The sequence below is a fragment of the Choristoneura fumiferana genome, chromosome 24, assembly GCF_025370935.1.
Source record: "Choristoneura fumiferana chromosome 24, NRCan_CFum_1, whole genome shotgun sequence".
Lineage (NCBI taxonomy): Eukaryota > Metazoa > Arthropoda > Insecta > Lepidoptera > Tortricidae > Choristoneura > Choristoneura fumiferana.
The window spans coordinates 8,580,136-8,600,822 of NC_133495.1; the positions used below are offsets into that span (position 1 = coordinate 8,580,136).

The 20,687-nt window shown below is 37.5% G+C and overlaps 1 protein-coding gene across 1 annotated transcript; it reads left to right on the forward strand.

Annotated features, from left to right (window-relative positions):
* The first annotated feature begins 1,495 nt into the window (after nt 1-1,495).
* On the forward strand, nt 1,496-18,968 carry LOC141441638 (facilitated trehalose transporter Tret1-like). The gene is made up of 8 exons (XM_074106430.1): nt 1,496-1,998; nt 3,122-3,351; nt 4,486-4,806; nt 5,722-5,833; nt 13,771-13,845; nt 14,147-14,364; nt 14,893-15,075; nt 17,528-18,968. The coding sequence occupies exons 1-8, from the start codon at nt 1,962-1,964 to the stop codon at nt 17,771-17,773; spliced, it is 1,422 nt and encodes a 473-aa protein (XP_073962531.1). The 5' UTR covers nt 1,496-1,961; the 3' UTR covers nt 17,774-18,968.
* Nucleotides 18,969-20,687: the final 1,719 nt, after the last annotated feature.

Sequence of the window (20,687 nt, forward strand, 5' to 3'; positions counted from 1 at the left end):
GTGGGAACTATGGCCCAAGCCCTCTTGTTCTGAGAGGAGGCCTGTGCCCAGCAGTGGGACGTATATAGGCTGGGATGATGATGAAATGTGATGTCATCTCTGTTCGTTTTGTTCGAATAGAAGGAGACGGCATCACAATCAATGGGTGTTGAAACAGCCCCAAAAAGAGCAAAAATTGTTACGACTGTTGTCTGCTGCTCCACAACCGATGACCAGGTCCAGCCAAGAGTGTAGCCACTTAGAAAACCAAAGCGTCATTGCACGTGGCAGACACAAGACGGAAATCCCAGACTGCTGGAATTCCCATTGTTGTGAATTATGTACTGAAAAAACCGGTCAAGTGCGAGACGGACTCGCGCACGGAGGGCTCCGTACAAATATTTTTATTATGTGATGTAACTAAAAATTTATGCTTTTCGCAATTTTTCCTTTATCTGTACCACTACCATGAGTATACAGTGACCGTAATCGATAGCGACGGCGTAAATTATTTGTAGAGGCGCTGCACAATTCTCCGTACTAATAATTTACGCCGTAGCTATCGAGTAGCGGTCACTGTAAACTCATGGTAGTGGTACTGTGCTATAAGACATTGCTTCGTACCAAATTTCATGATTCTGAGTTTACTGGAAGTACCCTGTAAGTTTTGATTCCCTTGCGAGTGTCGATAAATTGCAACATAAACGGCTGTATCTTTTGACTGCGTCGACTTATAGTTTTATTTTTTCACAGCTCCTAAGCAGTAGACCTGAGTATTTGATATGAATTTCAGCTTGACACCTCCCCCCCCCCCCCCGTGGACGCGTTCCTGATAAAAAGGGTCTTGACAGACAGGCAGACGGACACCAAAGTGATCCTATAAGGGTTCCGTTTTTTTCCTTTTGAGGTACGGAACCCTAAAGACTTGGTTTAAATTAAACAATAGAAATCCAGCCTATAATCCTATTTAAACTTTATTTATTTTCAACCGACTTCAAAAAAGGAGGAGGTTCTCAATTCGAGTGTATGTATGTTTTTTTTTGTATGTTTGTTACGCGATAAACCCGCCAATTGTGGGCAGAATTTCAAAATTCTTTTTTAGTTCTAAAGGACATACTTCCGAGGTGGTCCCATGGACACCAAGTCAGGATCTGATGATGGAATCCTAGAGAAATCGAGGGCAGCCCTCGAATTTTTAAAGCACACCAAGTCAAGTATTTACTTTCAGAATGTATCATTTGGTGAACTGGACCTGATGATGAAGACCGTAGGTACCGGTACTCTGTTATAAAATAATATAACTATGCCGTGTCTGAGCTTAATGGAATCGTTGTGAGATGCCCCTTGGCTACAAATCACTAAAAACACTGAAAAAAAAATAACAAAAAATTGAACCGACTTTAAAAACCTTGAAAATAATTTTCTACTAGTTTGAAGTCGGTGCCTCAGCACGAGCCAGCAGCAGCAGGAGTGATTAAAGGCAAATACATAATATGTAGGTGAGGTAGACGACTATACGAGTAGTTCCACTCCTGCTGGCTCGTTCTGAGGCACCGACTTCAAACTAGTAGAGAATTATTTTCAAAGTTATTCGGTTCCATTTTATATTAAAATTGTTGACGTGCTATTATTTACTTATCTACTTATAACTTTACTGGCCTCCTGACAGTGTTTTAGTGAACATATCAGCTGCCTTACAGGGCCAATTCAACGATAATCTCTAAACTACGTAGACGTAACTGGTTCTGCCTGTAAAACCCACAATTCCTAATATCGCTCTGTTTGACTTGCTAAATCTCTTTATTTTGCCATATAACTAATAACTGTTTGCGTTAGCTTAGAATAACTCAGTCAGATAATAAATATGAACGTCATTTTAAAGAACAGTGCCGACGGGGGCAGTCAAGGAAAGGTTTTTGGGGAAACTCTTAGAAAATAAACATTTATATATTTTTGCAAAAATTAAAGAATACAATAAAAAAATGTCTATAATCAGGCAATTGCTGTGTACTGGTGTAGGTAAGTTTTAGGGAAAAAATAACTTTGAAAACAAGTGCTGTAACTTTTCGGAAGTGCGAGTGATGAAATTAAATACCTATCAGCAGAGCCTTCGAGACGATTAAAATCTGAAATAGAAGCAGTAAGAATCATCGCGCTATATGCCCTCGGAAAGACGACCGTTTTTACTGTACTTACTGTATCATAATCCAAAATGTCTTATATTACTAATCCCATTAGTAATTATTAGAATGGTTGTAATCCATATACGTACTAATATTATAAATGCAAAAGTGTGTGTGTTTGTATGTTTGTTTGTTTGTATGTTTGTCCGTCTTTCACGTCGAAACGGATCGACGTGATTTTTCGCATAGAGATAGTTTATGGGTGAGAGAGTAACATAGTCTACTTTTTATCCCGGAAAAATGCACAGTTTCCGAGGGTATAGCGCGTGATAACCAAATTCCACGCGGGCGAAGCCGCGGGCAAAAGCTAGTCCTAAATAAAACTTCGTGACTTTTTCACCTGAAACTCAAACGATTTATTTGCTCACATGTTGTAAAATTACACGATGAACATTATTAGTGTTTCAGACAGACATGCACCCTGCAAGGGCATTGCAATATGATACTTACTCATAACTATAATAACTGTACCATAACCTGTGCTATGTAGTCATAGTTTATAGACTAAGCGTCGGTTTGATCTTGATACCAAACGCGATGAGTTATAAAGGCCCGACCGTCAGCCGCAATAACATATAATTATGGAAATGGTATCCTCACGTGGCCGGCGCTGTGTGCGCGTACCTTCCTGAGGAAGTTTGGCTACGTGAGCCGCATGAGGGCGCATGAACGGAGGTGAAGCAGGCGCCGTGGCTGGAATCGGCTAGGAGGGGGATTAATTAGTAATAGTTTAAGGGGCTGTTTCACCATCCATTGATTAGTGCTAACTGGCGGTTAGGTGTGATGCCGTCTTTATTTGTTTTGTTCGAATAGACGGAGACGGCATCACATTTAACCGTCGGTTAACGCTAATCAATGGATGGTGAAACAGCCCCTAAATATCTATGGTTAAAGGAAGAAGGCTTGACGCTGTTAAATAAGATTGGACACACAATCACCGGTTACAAACTCTTCCCCAGTATGCTATCTCTGCATAAACATGGGCTTGGTTTTCACATGGCCATCATCAACGCTGTTGCTGTTCAAGTCTGAGAACACTACCCTGCACCGGCCCATGACGGAGACAGAACTGGCTCTCTTCGGCAGCCTTTCTTCTATTGGTGCTCTCGTCGCCACCCCTGCTGCTGGCTTCTTACTGGACATCATTGGCCGGAAATACTGCGCCATTATGTTTTCATTGATGCATATTGTGAGTATCTTCATCAAGTAGAAAACGTTTAATACTATGTCTTTAGAATTCCACAATGAACGAAAAATTGCCACATACATTTGAGTTTTGTCAATGCTACGTCTTTCCGATAAAAGTTATCATTTAAATTTTTTTCTTAGCTGGGCATTATTTTAGTTAATCATCATGTCCGTTGCTTAGTACCCATAACACAAGCTTTGCTTACTTTCATCATCATCATCCCAGCCTATATACGTCCCACTGCCGGGCACAGGCCTCCTCTTAGAACAAGAGGGCTTGGGCCATAGCTCCCACGCGGGCCCAGTGCGGATTGGGATTGCTTACTTTGGGACTAGATAAATTGGTGTCAAATGTCCCGTGATATATTTTTTTATCATATCAGCCAGAAGACGTCTTTAATTACTGCATGCCCAAAGATCTCCACTATTGATTTCAGCTTACTTATGTCAATATTTACCAGTCGCACCTTGAGGAACCTATGTAGATTATGCTTGAATTTGTTGTTCAACCTACACTGTGTTTATGTATCAAATTTCAAGTCAATCCGACCACTGGAAGTGGTTTGAATTCCATTTTCATGACTTGACCCACATTTAATAAGAAAAAGACACAACAAAAGCACTGACCAATATTTTCACACTTCTTAATAGTCATTATCACTAAAAGCAACCGTAGGACGTCAGCTTTGGACATAGGCCGCCCCCATTAGACATCCAGTTCCAAGTTGGCCTGTATCTACCATGGGGCTGTGGCTTTAACCAGGTCATCCGTCTATCTCGTTGGTGGGTTCCTAAGCTGTGCTTGTCGATCCACGCTCTTCATTTAAAAAAGTTACGGCCCAGACGGCCATTTGTCCTCCATGCCTGCTCATTGCCACTTCAACAAGCTAATCCTCTTAGTTATGTCGGTAACTCTCGGTTTTCTAAGTATCTCCATTTCTGACTCTTCCCCGAGTAAAGCCCTCTCCATAGCTCGCTGAACAACTCTAAGCCTATTTATAAGGCCCATAGTGAAGCATCACGTCTCGGATCCATGTCATAACTACCAACACACACACACACACTGTTCATAGTAACAACTATAAATCCTCTTTAATTTTAACTGACATTCAATATGCCTTCTCTATCTTTATAGGTCTGCTGGACAATGATCATAGCATCAGATCGAGTAGAAGTCCTGCTCACAGCCATCTTTATATCAGGCATCGGTGGCGCTGCCTTCCTGGTAGTCCCTGTCTTCATCAGCGAATTCTGCCAGGAGTCCATAAGAGGTGGGATGACCTCAGGAGCCATGATCTTCTACGCCGTTGGCATGATCATTTCGTATGCTATTGGAGGGTATATGGATTACTATCCAATGGTATACGTCTGTCTGTCTATCGCGGTGCTTGGGATCGTTTTACTTGGAACACTGAAGGAATCGCCACTCTTTTTAATGATGAAGGGAAGAGAACAGGTAAAAATTTATAATCTTCTTATTTAAAAAAATTCTTACTGACTGACTGATTAATCAACGTTCAGCCAAACCCTTGAAAATATGAAGCTGGGATTTTGAAAAGTAATGCAATTTATGATACAAACAGGAACAAGGATTTTCAAAGTTTCTGCTAGATTGTGAATGATATAATAATAATAATCATCATTATCGTCCCAGTCTGTATACGACCTACTTCTGGGCACAGGCCTCCTCTCATAATGCGAGAGCTATAATAATAGATCTATATTAATAAACCATTAAAATTACCATGAATTTAGTTAAGCGTTATAATGTTATTGGAATTTAAGTCTTAAAAAAACCAGTAGATCGGAAAACCTTAGAAAATTAGATTGGCAGGACAGGATTTGTTCTGCCAAAATGTAACAATGTGTATGGAAAGCGGAGGTGGGAATACCATGTTACCTAATATTCTTAACGAACTCGATTACAATGTGAGTGAATTCAACGGCAGTTAAACCTTAGTATGGTTTTGCTCGTTGCTTGTAAAATGTTATATTGTTTTTCTATTTAGTAAATAAATGAAAAAAAAAATACAAATAAACATGATCATCATTATCATCTCAGTTCATATCATAGTACATGGGCGACCGAGCTGTGCTCGGGCTAAAACTCGGTAACAATCGTTTTCCCAGAGATAAGACCGAGTTAGATCGATTTTTCATCCCCGAAAACCCCTACATACCAAATTTCATCAAAATCGTTGAAGCCGTTTTCGAGATCACCGAAATATATTTATATATACCTATACAAGAATTGCTCGCTTAAAGGTATTAGATCGATAGATATATTATGACACTGCAGGCAGGACACGGTGGTTCTTAGTACTGTAACGTTTGATGACTGTTATTAATTTCTTTTAATGTTGTTTTTCAGGAAGCCAAAGAATCGTTGGCATTTTACCGAAATATCAAAGCCGATTCAAAAGAGATCCAGCATGAGATAGAGACCATACGCCGAACGCTGAACCCTGAACTAGATGAGCCTGGTAAGCATAACGCTTCGTATAATTTCAGTAATGTAGAGCTTGTCTAATTTAAAATGACGTGACTAGTTAGATAGCAAATCTTACGATAAGCCGCCTAGGTCCAACGGGTGGCATCTCCTTTAAACTCAGGCAGTTATTTTTTTTTTTTTTACTGTCGGCGTGACTGATGTGTATATTCATGCCAAATTACAGCTTTCTAGTACTAACGATATCTGAGCTTAGCCGCGGACGGACAGACAGACAGACAGACGGACAGGCATGGCTAAACTATAAGGGTTCCTAGTTGACTACGGAACTCCAAAAAGAAGAAGGTTATGCGTACAAACTTATGCGTATTATCTTTAAAACTTACCACGTAAGCGATTTTCAATTCACAACAAAAGGATTATGTTTTATGATTTAATAGACATGGTTAATTATTCATGCACTATCTGTCATCTTGTAATAAGTAGCTTTATGATAATTTATTTATTTATTTTTTGCTGTTTATCTCACTGCCTATATTTATTTTAGACGTGTATTATATGTACAATATAATTATATATGTATTCGTAGATGTATTTTTGTTGCGTTTTAATTTTCTGATCTACTTTTGATGCAATACTGTTGTAAACTAGTCCTTCCTTCTTTCTGTAAAAAGGTTTGCCTGGAAGAGATCGCTCTTAAGCTACAAGGCCGCCTATTGCTTACCTTGTAATTTTCTCTCTGTGTATCTGCTTTCTGTATCGCTTTCTATTTCTGATGTACAATAAAGAGTCTTCGTATTGTATTGTATTGTATTGTATCTTTTGCGCAAAACTTCTTCATCAGAAACTTAATTTACGTTGCTATACTCGTAATTAGCTACGTCAATATCATTAATGTCATCATTATCAATTTCATTATTTTTAGAAGCTATACTTTCACCCTGTGAAAGCCGTGGTGGCCTAATGTCACTGTGGGTTCAATCCCGGTCGCAGCTCTGAGTTTTTCCAAATTCATGTGCGAAATTACATTCGAATTTTTGCCCATGCTAATACTTCACGGTGAAAAAAATCGTGAGGAAACCTTGCAATGATTTGATACGAGAGAGAAGCGGAACTTTGACAGTTGCTGTTATGTCAACAAGTACGGCGTTTCGAATAAAACCAAATAGTGTAGTCATAACATTTCACGCTAATTTGTTTTATGAGAGAAAATAAATATAGGCAAAAATAAATAAATCATAATAAATATTGATGTATAGGAAAAATAAGTTATTTTATTAAAACATACTGTTATGAAAGTATGTTTATAAGAGCCTTTAGAAATATCTGCCCCGGCCGGGGATCGAACCCGGGACCTCAAGCTTCGTAGTCAGGTTCTCTAACCACTTGGCTACCCGGTCGTCTAAACCTAACGCTGTATTATCTGCTTAAAACACTCAGTTGTTCGATTTATTTACAACAAGAGCATAAAACGAGCCATTTTTCCCGAGCCGTTCATATTACCACCCGATCCGGTACGGCGAGGGTGGATAGACACGTCGAGGGGAAAATGGGTTTAATACTCGAGTTTTACACTCTGCTTTTCACTTCGATTGCGAGGAGATGAAATAGCAACAGTGGAAGAAATTGTTCACTTACTAGGTATCTTTTATTTTTTAAGCACTGCTATATAATCATAAATTTTTAGTTTTATAGATTTATCCTACTAATATTATAAATGCGAAAGTTTGTGAGTGAGTGAGTGAGTGAGTGAGTGAGTATGTTTGTTACTCTTTCACGCTGAAACGGCTGGACGGATTTGGATGAAATTTGGCGAAAAGTTAGTTTATAACCTGGATTAAAACATAGGATACTTTTTATCCCGGTATTCCCACGGGATAGGGATAAAATCTCGAAATAACAACGTCTGGGCTTAGAGTCATGAAATTTGGTATGTAGGTAGTTGGACGTCTGGAATAACAGATAGGTGACTTTTTGACCCGATATTCCCACGGGATACCTAGGGATAAAATCTTGAAATAACAACCGCAGGGCTAAGAGCCATGAAATTTAGTATGTAGGTAGCTGGACCTCTGGAATAACACATAGGCTACTTTTTATCCCGATATTCCCCCGGGATAGGGATAAAATCTTGAAATAATAACCGCTGGGCTTAGAGTCATGAAATTTGGTATGTAGGTAGTTGGACGTCTGAAATAACAGATAGGTGACTTTTTGACCCGATATTCCCACGGGATACCTAGGGATAAAATCTCGAAATAACAACCACTGGGCTTAGAGCCATGAAATTTGGTATGTAGGTAGCTGGACCTCTGGAATAACACATAATCTATTTTTTACCCCGATATTCCCACGGGATAGGGATAAAATCTTGAAATATTAACCGCTGAGCTTAGAGTCATGAAATTTGGTATGTAGGAAGCTGGATGTCTAGAAAAACACATAGACGACTTTTTGACCCGATATTACCACGGGATACCTAGGAATAAAATGTCGAAATAACAACCGCTAGGCTTAGAGGCATGAAATTTGGATGTAGGTAGCCGTATGTCTGGAATAACACATAAGTACGCTACTTTTTATCCCGATATTCCCACGGTATAGTTTTGTAACTAAGGGACCCCATACATCCCTGTATTATTATTATTTTGTATTTTTTTCTTTAATTGTATACTGTAGTTTTTAAGTATTTTATTTGTAATTATTTTATTTTGAAAAAACTTTCTGCCAAGTTTCTTGCGACGCATTCTTCTTGGCAATGATGGTCTTTCCGAAAGCGCTGGTAGTATAAAAAATGACGTGTAAAAGTGCCCATTGCGGCCTATTTACTGAGTAAATGATTTGAATTTGAATTTTGCATTTGAATTTGGATAGGGAAAAAATTTGAAACTTCAGCACTGGGTTTAGAGTCTTGAATTTTGTACAGTTATTCACAACACAACCTCAATGAAGACCACGATATAAATATTGGAAATTTCCAGGGGAATTTTGTAAAATCCCGAAAACATCAATTGCAGCTACCACACCGAATAGTTTACGCGTGCGAAGCCGCGGGTAAAAGCTAGTTTTGAATAATTTTTGTCTTTACATAAAAAAATATTATAGAAACTTTTTCTGTTTGTAAGATTTTACTTTATGCACAAGAGCATAAAAAATAATTTTATGTCGCCTAAATCCAGCATAAAAATCAACTTTACGAGCATGAGAAGTGAAAAATAAATTTTAAAGCTGTCCTAACGCTATGAGTAGTTATAATACGTACGAGTGTACTCACTAAAACGTGCCAAAACTACACATAAGGTCATTCCAATAAATTCTACTTAATCATAATGGAATATTTATTTGGACAGCTGGATTGTATTATCGATCTTATCTTTATAAAACTAAGATAAATAAAATAATGTGCTTTATATCTAGATAACAATCACAAATATTTTACGTAGGTACTTTAGGAGCCTTTATATGTCGTAGATTTATTTAATGATTTGAAACCATTTTTTTGCCACTTTGGTATTCAGAGGGTCGAGGGTTCAAACCCAGGTACGCATCTCTGAGTTTTAATTCGCACTTGATCGGAATGGAAACAACAGTTTAAGCGCTCTCATTCTGAGAGGAGGCCTGTGCTCAGCAGTGGGACGTATATAGGCTGGGATCATGATGATGATGACTCCTTCAAATTGAAATGGATCAACAAAAGTACAGTCAGCAAAAAGAGCTTGTATTAAAAATGATTGTTTTTACAAAAACTCACACGAAGCGCGATCCCTATCAAAAAATTCAGACGGCAAGACAAACATTACGTTTAATTCGCTAACGCCATATTATTCTTTTTTTTCATCAGGAAATTCCCAAACTCACGCAGCTCGTTTACGATGCCTTATAAAGCGTAATTCGAGATAAACGTTGATATCTTAAGAATAACGTTTTTAAGCCTATTGTTTGCTTAGACTTGTAAAGATTACTACTCGTAGTGTCATAAAACAAAGTTGAGATAAATATCTTCCGTGTCAAATTATTTAAAAGAAATTACGACGTGGATTCATTGTTTACTTGTAGTTTATTGCTGTAAGCCTATTTCTCAAAAAGTTGTCCATTTTCAGTTGTACTCTTATAAAAAAAAATCCTGAAGCTATTTCAACACAAAAAATAAGTAATATTGTGTTTAAATATATACAAAACTTTGTGGTTAAGGTGATAAAAAGACAGATAATCTTTGTTGTTGGATCCAATAGAAAGTTTCCATGTATAGAAGATTTCGTGATGTTTTCCTGACGTCAAGAAATTTTGGATGTTTTATGCAGTTTGTGTTTTATGATCTCGTCCTTAGTGTTAATAATTTCTTGTTGTTAATTAATTGTTCATATATTACCAATGTACCCTGATTCGAAAACCATTTCGAGGGATGGGGTTTTTGAACAATTTTGCCCTGTACTGATTCAAAAATACTTAAGGGTTACGAATATATAGGCCAAAATATGTTTGACCTTAGTTTGACCTTCGTATTTTTCATTAAGGGATGAATCCCTTTACCTGAAAAGTAAATCCATAAGTATCTAGGTTTATCTATGGTATCAGTCACGCAGGGCCCGTATTACGAAGTGCAAAATTCGAACTTCGTATCTTGCCGTCCCGCTGACGATACGAGATTGAGATACGAGAGTGAGAGGGACGGAACGGCACGAACTTCGATTTTCGAATTTCGTAGTACCCCCGCAGGTCACAGGCAGATATTGATGTCAGTCAGTTGTCACATACATGTTTGACATTAGCCGAAGAGTAGGTATTAACATAAAAAAACAGAATGTACTCTAGCAGGTTTCTGCCTAATGAGTAATTAATAAAAAAAAACATTAAAACATAATACTATATGAAAGAGATAAGTCATTATGATATGAACCTGAAGAGATTAAGTCCCTACTCGCGCCTATTACAACTAACGACGTAGAAAGATCGTTCAGCTCATTGAAATGGATCTGGATGAGGCGGATGGATGGGAGAAAGACACCGTAGCTTAACTGTTCCAAATATAGAAAAAATATTAATAGTTTATTCTGAAAATCGCGTTTACTACTAAATTTACTGCAGGTTATTTTTATTATTATGTCATGAGGCTTGGTAGTACCTAAAGCTAAAGTTTTAAGTTTTTATTTGTGTAGTCCTCTCTTATTTTCTGTGGCAATCAATGATTTTATTATACATACATACATACATACATATAATCACGCCTCTTTCCCGTAGGGGTAGGCAGAGACCACTTCTTTCCACTTGCTACGATCCTTACATACTTGTTTCGCTTCGTCCACTTTCATTATTCCCTTCATACAAGCTCTTCGGTTTAGGGTACTCTTGACCTGGCCTTTTTTCAAGACGTCCCTGATTTGGTCTCGAAACGTCCGCCTAGGTCTACCCCTTCCAACACTTTCATTCACACTCGCCTCATACACTTTTTTCGTCAATCGTTCTTCATTCATTCTCTCGACATGGCCAAACCATCTCAGCATACCTTTTTGTCACTACATCTTCTTTCAGACCACAACGTTTCCTTATCTCACTATTTCTTATCCTGTCACTCAGTTTAACTCCTATCATACTTCTTAACGCTCTCATCTCAACTGCATTTATTCTGCTTTCATGTTTCTTCTGCCATACCCAACTTTCACTTCCGTACATGAGTGTCGGAACCAATTTTATTATTATTATTGAAATACCCCCTACATGAGTTAAAATAAAATTGTATCATAGTTTGTACACTATTCGCAGAGAGGTAGTTATTTAAAAGGCATAATTATGATTCATTTCAGATTAACATATCTGTTTATCTCTACTCTTTCTCAAAACAATATCCGATTGAATGTGACACGGACAGTTAGCATTTATTGACAACTAGCTCTTTTCTTTTTAAATATTATTTTATTTTACTTCGCCTTTCACTTGGTTTCAGCCGCCATGTGTAATTTACGAGACGTCGTAACTGATATAAAAAAAAAATTGAGCTATGCCATTTTATGCCAAGATATTCAAATTAGTATTTTTTTTATTCGACTGGATGGCAAACGAGCAAGTGGGTCTCCTGATGGTAAGAGATTACCACAAAAAATAAGATAAAAAAAGTTGTAAAAAAAGTGAACAATGCCAATTTCATGACGGGACAACTTTTTGAGAAATACTCGTATACTAGGTGCGCGATACCCGCTCTTTTAGACAATAAGCTATTTACCTAGTTTTACTGCCAAAATCGAAATAGTCCGTCAGATAATTAGAAAATAATAGACACGTATTTTTTTCACTCAATTAAACTAAAATAATAAAGACAATAATATATTTAGCCAGTAAAATTCCGCGTGACGTACCGCCGTGTGATACCTTTGAAAGAAAGAAAGAAAAAACATTTTTTGCCCATAAAAAACACATACATATTAGTGAGAAGGTACCATCAGCCAAATATGTGGTCTACCATCCTAAAAAGTTGATAATTGTTTGCATGTCCCAAAACAATAATACCAATAGACGTGTCTGTCAACTTGAAAGTTCGACTTTAGCGACATATTATTTTGATAGGAACTTGTTTAAAACTCTGTTTAAAGCCAGTGGTAGTTTAAGCATATCTATCATAATTTTTTGTTCATATTACAATACAAACTTATTTTTAACTAATCTATCTTAAAATAAACCAAACAACTTCCCTACTTATGTGACAAACACGTCGCCGAGAGACGTCACTGGCATCGACTCCAAAACGCAGGCCGCATCTCCTTTTTTTATTTACCCGACTGCCCGAAGGAGGGTTATGTTTTTCGAGCGTATGTATGTATGAATGTTTGTATGTATGTATGTAAGTATTTATGTATGTGGGTATGTATGTCCATTTCTTTGGTCCTCGCTGCAGCCTAAACGGCTAGACGGATTGTAACATATGAGGTATCATTGGATTCGTCATAACTGTCGGAGTGACATAGGGTATATAATATTTCAATATGGCGTGTGCGAAAAAAAATATGGCGAAGGAATAAAAAAAAATATTGTAACAATATGGGAATCAAATTAAAGCTAATAATTAGCCCATTCTAAATATATACGGGTTATAATACTTTTAATCTACTATTTTCACAGAAATATCAAAAGTGTATAAAATAAAAAACATTAAATTTAAAAAAATCAAAAAACCCGACTGCCTTAAAAACTAAAAGGAAGAAAATAAGTCTAGTGGTCTAGAACTCTGTCAAGAAGCTCATTTAAGGTTCAACAGTCGGGACCCATTCAAATCGTAACCTGCTCAAAAAATCTTGGTAATACTCGGTGGTACTCGTAGATTTTTTTTTACATTCATAAGTTCTTGTTATAGCCTAAATCGAATAAAGATATTTTGACTCTTTTATATATTTATTAATTCAACAAACAGTCACATAGTTAAACATTGCATTTAAGAGATGATAAGGATAAGACCTGGAGTGCCATAACAGTAATAAAGCATACATCGGTAAACAGGAATGGTAGATGCGACAAAATGGCAAAACAAGTACAATAATAATCCTTATACGCTGAAAAACAGTTAACCATTCTTATGGAGTTAAACAAGAGAATTTTATAGAATTGCGTGCGATTACTTAGCATTTAGATGGCAGGATCACGGTTCTTGAAATTAATACCGTTTCTGTGGGCAAGAATAACAATGTGAGACAAATCTTTGTTATAATAACTGAGACAACGGTTAAAGTAAGAGTTAGTACAATATTTAGTGCGGGAGAACGGAACTGAGAACAATTTTTCATGTCGTGCATTGCATTTGATATCGTGAATAATGTTTAACCGTCGTATTTTGTCGGAAAAGTTAATATTTATCTTACTTTCTCAACTAGCTTACTGAAGTTTACTGAAGCTAGTTGAGATAGCATAATTTATCCGACCAAATACGACGGCAAAACATTATTCCATAGATCTATACGCTAATTGGTACGTTTTATTTAATTTCAGATACACCTGAAGAATTCGCTTTGAAGCCAAAAAGCCAGCAACTACCGGAGAAGCTTTCTTTGCTGCAGTTTATTAGTGAGTATCTATTATTATAATTTGAATCCAGTGTAAATTAATGCGTTCACGGCGAAGATTAAGACGCTGGTTAACTTTTCCACATAGTTTTGCCTAAGGCTTACGACCATATTTATATCGTGAATTCTCTCGTCAATACTATGCTAACTAGTCTCTAGTCAGAGCTGCGAATAGTTTTGATTTCTACGAAGAGCACAGTGCTGAGCAAAATCACATTCTCTAAACTTTTTTAGAGTCTAAAGCATATCAGCCATGATAAAACATCGCAAAAGTTTGTTACACTTCTTATTACTCCTTTCAGAAAAATCTTACACCACGCGTCGTGCCCTCTTCGTCGCTCTAGTCCTGATGACAGCCTCGATCTTCCAAGGACTGGTTGTGATTCAGGTGTACGCTGAACCCCTGTTCACTGAAGCCATCCCCACCATGTCAGCTACCGTTTCCAGTGTGCTGTTGTCGATCATAACCGTGATCGCTGGCTTCGCAGCAGCCTACCTCACTGATGTTGCTGGCAGAAAGGTACCTTGTTGGTTATGTTGTCCTATTACATTTGGATTTGGATTTGAACATAATGATGCTTTTGTATTTCTCCGTGCATGGCACGGGGCGATTGTAACAGCCACGGAAAAGAGAAAGGTTAACTTTTTTTACGTTTTCAAGGATGCTTTCTGTGTTGTCCACATGGTCTTCATTCATGTTGTACATACAATACTTGGACAAAATTTCACTTCTTTAGACTTAGCGGTTGAGACTTCATGAGGTTATAGTATTTGTTTGATATATTATTTTGATCCTTTGACAGTAGTTGATGGTGGATGTTATTAATTAAATTCGGGAAAAATTACTGGCATAGGTGAATAACACAGTACGCTATTATGTGTCAAATTGTAACTATCTATCATGTTCAATAATAGGAGGATTCCAGTAATCAGTTAATAACTTTGTAATTCAGGTACAATTTCAAAAGTAATCTCACATAGACATTGTACAACTTTAGGATCAGGAATTCAGGATATCCGAAATGAATTTCAAAAAATATATTGCCAGCCCCTCATGCTGTACTCTTCGATCGCATCTGGCGTGTGCTGCGTGCTGTTAGGATCGCAGATCCACATCCACTGGGGCCCTCATGCCCTGACAGCTGTCTTCATCTTCTTATTCTGCGTGGCGTTTACCCTCGGAGCTGGGACCATCCCCTATATTCTATCCGCTGAACTGTTCCTGCCTGAGGTGAGTGCGTTTTAAAGTTGCTTAGTAGTAACTAGACTTTTTTTAATTATTAGGTTAGGCTAGAGAGCCTTTTGCTAGGTTAACCTTTTCGAAGCCATCGACTTGATATGAAGTCAGAACATTTCGAGCCCCACACGCCACGACTTGATATCAAGTCAAGAGTTTGGTGAGGTTTTACAAGTTAACTCAAGTACTTTATATTTTCTATATCTTGTAATTTGCATATTTACATCTTCGATTTACAAAATATATAAATCCGTTATCTATAACCGCTTTAGAATGGCGGTGATAAACTAAACATTAAAGTCGGGTTTAACCTGTCCTCTCCCAGAGGCGCAAATTTGTGCCCAAATTCCTTTGATCCTGTTATCCTGGGAGATGACAGATTAAAATACAGCCACCAACGCTAATGGCTTGATTTGCAGTCCACTAGTGTTGTGCCCCCTCCCATAGTTAACCACGATACCGGGGGTCGGTTGCTGCTGATGTAGGCATAGTCTAGAGCCTTTGTTTGGTGGCACAATTTTAATGGGATTATCCATTTATCTCTCGTGTATTTTTTATAAACATGTACAATAAAAGTGGGAGCTACGGACTTATTGTCGCAGAGTTTACGTCAACTGGCAGCCATGTTGAACAAACTTCTTTCGCTGATTGACTTGGATGGACTTACCTACATTTAAAAAAAACTGTCATATCGATTTATCTGATTTTGATAAAATATTATGATTACAACTGTATTTTTTTTTAAACCACACGGAATTGTATTTAACCGATACAATTGCAATAATACTAGTTTTTTACCCTTTTATTTTATACCAAAATCTTAAATTCAAATTGTACGTGGCACATTGTGTGTGGGACCCGGATAAGAGAAGAAAGACAAAAATAAGTTTTCCTCTTACCCCTACTAAAATAATAAGGGCAATTTAGTAACTGGGTTAAAACGTAGTTAATCGTTTTAATAAATCTAGCCATCTTTAATGTTTGCACAAAATCTGAAGTCCCATACGCCAATGACTGCAAATCAAGTCTATCTAAAACGTCAAAATGTAACTAGTGTTGTACGTGTCTATGGTAGTCCTGTACTTGCACTATTAATTAAGGGGGACAAAGCATGTCTCTGTCTGTCTGTCCGTCTATTACCTCCTCATGCTTAGAACGCAAAACCGATTTAGATTAATACTGATCATTAATCTTTTTTTGACCACGATATAATTTATCGACATGGACTTTTGGATTCCTTATGTATGACGGGTTGTTTACGTACAATTTGTTGCTTGGCGTGGGTGGCACGCTATTGTTTTTTTGACGTGGCTACGAAGTGGTTAAAATCAGATCAAATTGTCAAAAAACAAGAATACAATACAATGACTCTTTATTTTGCATCACAATAGTAAGCGATACAGAAAACAGGTGCATACTCGTAGAATGTTTTGAGTAAATTGGTGGTAAAAGTAGACAGTCGAGAGCATAAATATCATGCAGCGTTAATAGTACATTGTGTCTAAGGGCGGTAAATAAGGAATTACGAACGAGAGTCTATTAGAAGCCCGAAGTCGAAGACTGAGGGCTTTAATGAGTCGATGTTCGTAATTCTAGTACCGCCCGTGCGACATACAATGTTTTTCATCACATTTGCAAGTAAAATTTTATATTTGTAAAAGAAAAAATATAATTCTTCCAAATATTGGCGATACCTTAGGCTGTGCTCTTGGCAACGTCGCCCTCTACCTCCCCCTCCCTCAGCATGCGCCGCAACGTGCGTGTGCATGTGGTGGTCCATGTGGTCCTGCAGCAGCGCGCGCAGCACCATCAGTACGGGCACTGACTCATTTACCGACCTTGGGCTTCATGGCAAGAAAATGTGTACGCGCAATGACTCATTTACCGACCACGGGTTTCGTGACAAGCACATTAAGGTCGAGGGTTTTATTTGGGGGGTTACAACCAAGGTAGCCTGCATGTTACGACACTGTTTACGAGCAAGTGTGATGAAAATATAATATAAACATCGACCTTTATGGTTAGTGGCATAAAGGTTTATAGATATTTTTATCGTCTTGGTAACATACATAATATACATCTTTGGCCACGGAAGAATAAAAACAAGTGGAAGTGCTATGTAGATGCAGCGGTGCATGCCACAAGTAAGCGGGGCGGTACGCTTACTCGATGACGTAGGTAATCCTCAATTAGTAGTTTTTTTCCTGCTATCATTTTTACATTCCACAATTGACCAATACGACATAATTACTGTAAAACAAGGAATGTCGCGACACTACTAAACGTGATCATACTCTACGCAATGTTGAACACGACTGGCATCGAGTTAACGTACCTCCGCTTACTTGTGGCACGCATCGCTGCACCTACATAGCACTTCCATTTGTTTTTATTCTTCCGTGTCTTTGACTGTACTCAGTAAATATTTTTTACCAATCCTTTACAGGTTAAAAGCTTCATCTCGATGTTGGTTATTGAGTGGGCATGGATGTGTAACTTCATCATCCTGTTCATCTTCAATCCGCTCGTCACAGCTATCGGCCTCGGCCAGGTCTTCTACTTCTTCGCAGTCATCTGTTTTGCCACCGCTGTCTTCACTCACATCTTCCTGCCTGAGACCAGAGGGTTGCCTGTCGACGCTATACAGCTGCTGTTTAGCAAGAGGAGACGTCATGTTCCTAACCGTGCTTAGATTTAACGCCGATAAGTTTCATAAGTTGCGGAAACATGGAAAGTTTTCATAATTTTTAATTTAGCTAATATCAAAATCACGTCAAGATCTCACTGGCTCGTGTTGTTTGTTATTTCACAGCCGGGTTCTCTTTATCTGGCATAATATCGATTCTCTGAAATACAATTCGCATAACAGGTATCTCATATTTTTTTTTACCGAATGATAATTTTGCATAATGATAAGTTTGCATAATTATCAGTTCGAATAATAGTCATTTCTCAGAATATTAAATAGCAGAACACTCTTATTGCCGAATATACTTCTACAGAATATTAAATAGCAGAATATTTAGTATCGCTGATTTTTATATGGCATAATGGCATAGTTACAAACTAACAGCTACCATAATAATGGGTTAAGGTTAAAGTAAGGCCAGCAAAGTAAGCGTGCTATAACAGCAGCAGGCAAAGCGCCAGAACAGAACAGCAGCTACATAGTACCTAGATTGGGTTAGGTTAGAACTGCGACCACAACAGCGCAGAATCTTACTGCTGCCAATAAAGGTTAGGTTAATATAGAACTACCATTAAAAGGCGACCTGGCAGACCTAGACGGCGATGGCGGGATGAACTGAACTTCTTCTTGAAGGACTGGCCTCTGTATGCAGGGGACAGAGAGCAGTGGAAGTATTGGGGGGAGGGAGGCCTTTGCTCAGCAGTGGGACAGAATAGGCTAACAATAATAATAAATTAAAACAACGCATGGGGTGTTTTTAACGCTTCAGCATTATAATGAGCCAGTGTCAGATTCACAATAATAATAGTAATTGTCTGCCTCAATAATAACCGTAAATTAATTGCAAGGAATGTTTAGTAACATTTTATTCTGCTTTTTACTATCCTTATGCAAAGTAATATTATGAGATATGTCTTTCTGCGTAGCAACTATTCGAACATATAATATTATTGTCATCGATATTATGTGATGTTAAAATTCTGATTTACAAAATTATGAGAAATGATAGTATGAGAAAAAATATATACGAAAAGTAATTCGGTGATATGATGATTCTGCTCAAGGTTGTTATGAGAAACGAAATGATGAGATTCGATTTTATGCAACATAAATTAGTGGACCTTCACAGCCTGCTTTATTACTACTCATATCTACTACATAATATTACTCATTGATGGAAAATTCCCGCAGGACTTGTTTTAAACTTACTTGAATTTTCCTGCATTAAAATTAGCAGATAAAATCGCCGTAGCGTCTTCAAATGTACTTTTTTAAATCCGTCCGCAATTGAAGAAGATACAGATGAAGATACCTATATAATGTGTTATAATCACATTAGGTACTCAATTAATGCAGAAACGACGAAACAGAAACAAAATTGTGTTGCTCTGAAAGGAGAACATTTTTTATTAATCACAATGTTACAAATATATTATAGCATGTAAAATATTAACTAAACTCTTTACCTAAAAGGAGAAACAATTTTTTATGCTAATATTCCGCGTATACCTCTATTTATTATTAACCCTTTATAAGGCATAAGCATCCAGAGGTGATACAATATAGTAGATTGTACAACAAGAGCATAAAACGAGCCATTTTACCCAAGACGTTCATATAGCCACGTCGGTGGATAGACACGTCGAGGGGAAAATGGATTTAATGCTCGAGTTTCACACTCTGCTTTTCACTTCTGGAAATGAAAATAGCAACAGTGAAAACAATTGTTCACTCACTACGTAAATTTTGTTTTTCATGCATTACAATATAATTATATTTTTTTAGTTTTACTGATTTATTTTCATTGATTTGATTGATTTTTAGTTTTATATAAATAAAAGATGTATTAAAAAATTATAAAGAAACTTCTTTGTTTGTGGCTGTTGACACCTAATTACCTTGGTCTTAGATGAAGATTTTACTAGTGCATAAAAAGTCATTTTATGTCGCCTAGATCCAGCATAAACCTCAACTTTACGAGCATGAGAAGTGAAAAAACAGTTTTTATGTCTAGATGCGTTTTTTATTGCTTTTCAGAAAATAAAAAAAATGATAAATTAAAAAAAAACATCTTAAAAATAATGCAGAATTTTCTGGTTTTTCTGTGCATCTATATTTCAGCTTGTATTTTCAACCAATATCTATGTTTATGTTGTAAACGTGATCCAAGGCCTTCAAAATTTGGGGGATTAAATAATCTTGGGGATTAGATTCGGCAATCGGTATCTAAACCCCTGCGATCTTATCACTTATCCCCTATGACGCGGCGTGATAGGATAGTTAGTTGCTGCATCCGGGTTTGGACATGTCTTTTACACTTTGATAACAGAGAGAGAGAGAGAAAGAGAAAGAGAGAAGACTTTTATTTACACCTATTCAATACACAGAAAAAAAACATCGGATAGTATAAATAGGGCAAGCCGCAGTTCCAGCGAGACCCATTTAAAACTAAGCACATAAAACATCGGATAGTATAAATAGGGCAAGCCGCAGCGCTGTTTTCCAGCGAGACCCATTTAAAACTAAGCACATAAAAACATCGGCTAGTATAAATAGGGCAAGCCGCAGTTCCAGCGAGACCCATTTAAAACTAAGCACATAAAACATCGGATAGTATAAATAGGGCAAGCCGCAGCGCTGTTTTCCAGCGAGACCCATTTAAAACTAAGCACATAAAAACATCGGTTAGTATAAATAGGGCAAGCCGCAGCGCTGTATTCCAGCGAGACCCATTTAAAACTAAGCACATAAAACATCGGATAGTATAAATAGGGCAAGCCGCAGCGCTGTTTTCCAGCGAGGCCCATTTAAAACTAAACACATAAAAACATCGGTTAGTATAAATAGGGCAAGCCGCAGCGCTGTTTTCCAGCGAGGCCCATTTAAAACTAAGCACATAAAACATCGGATAGTATAA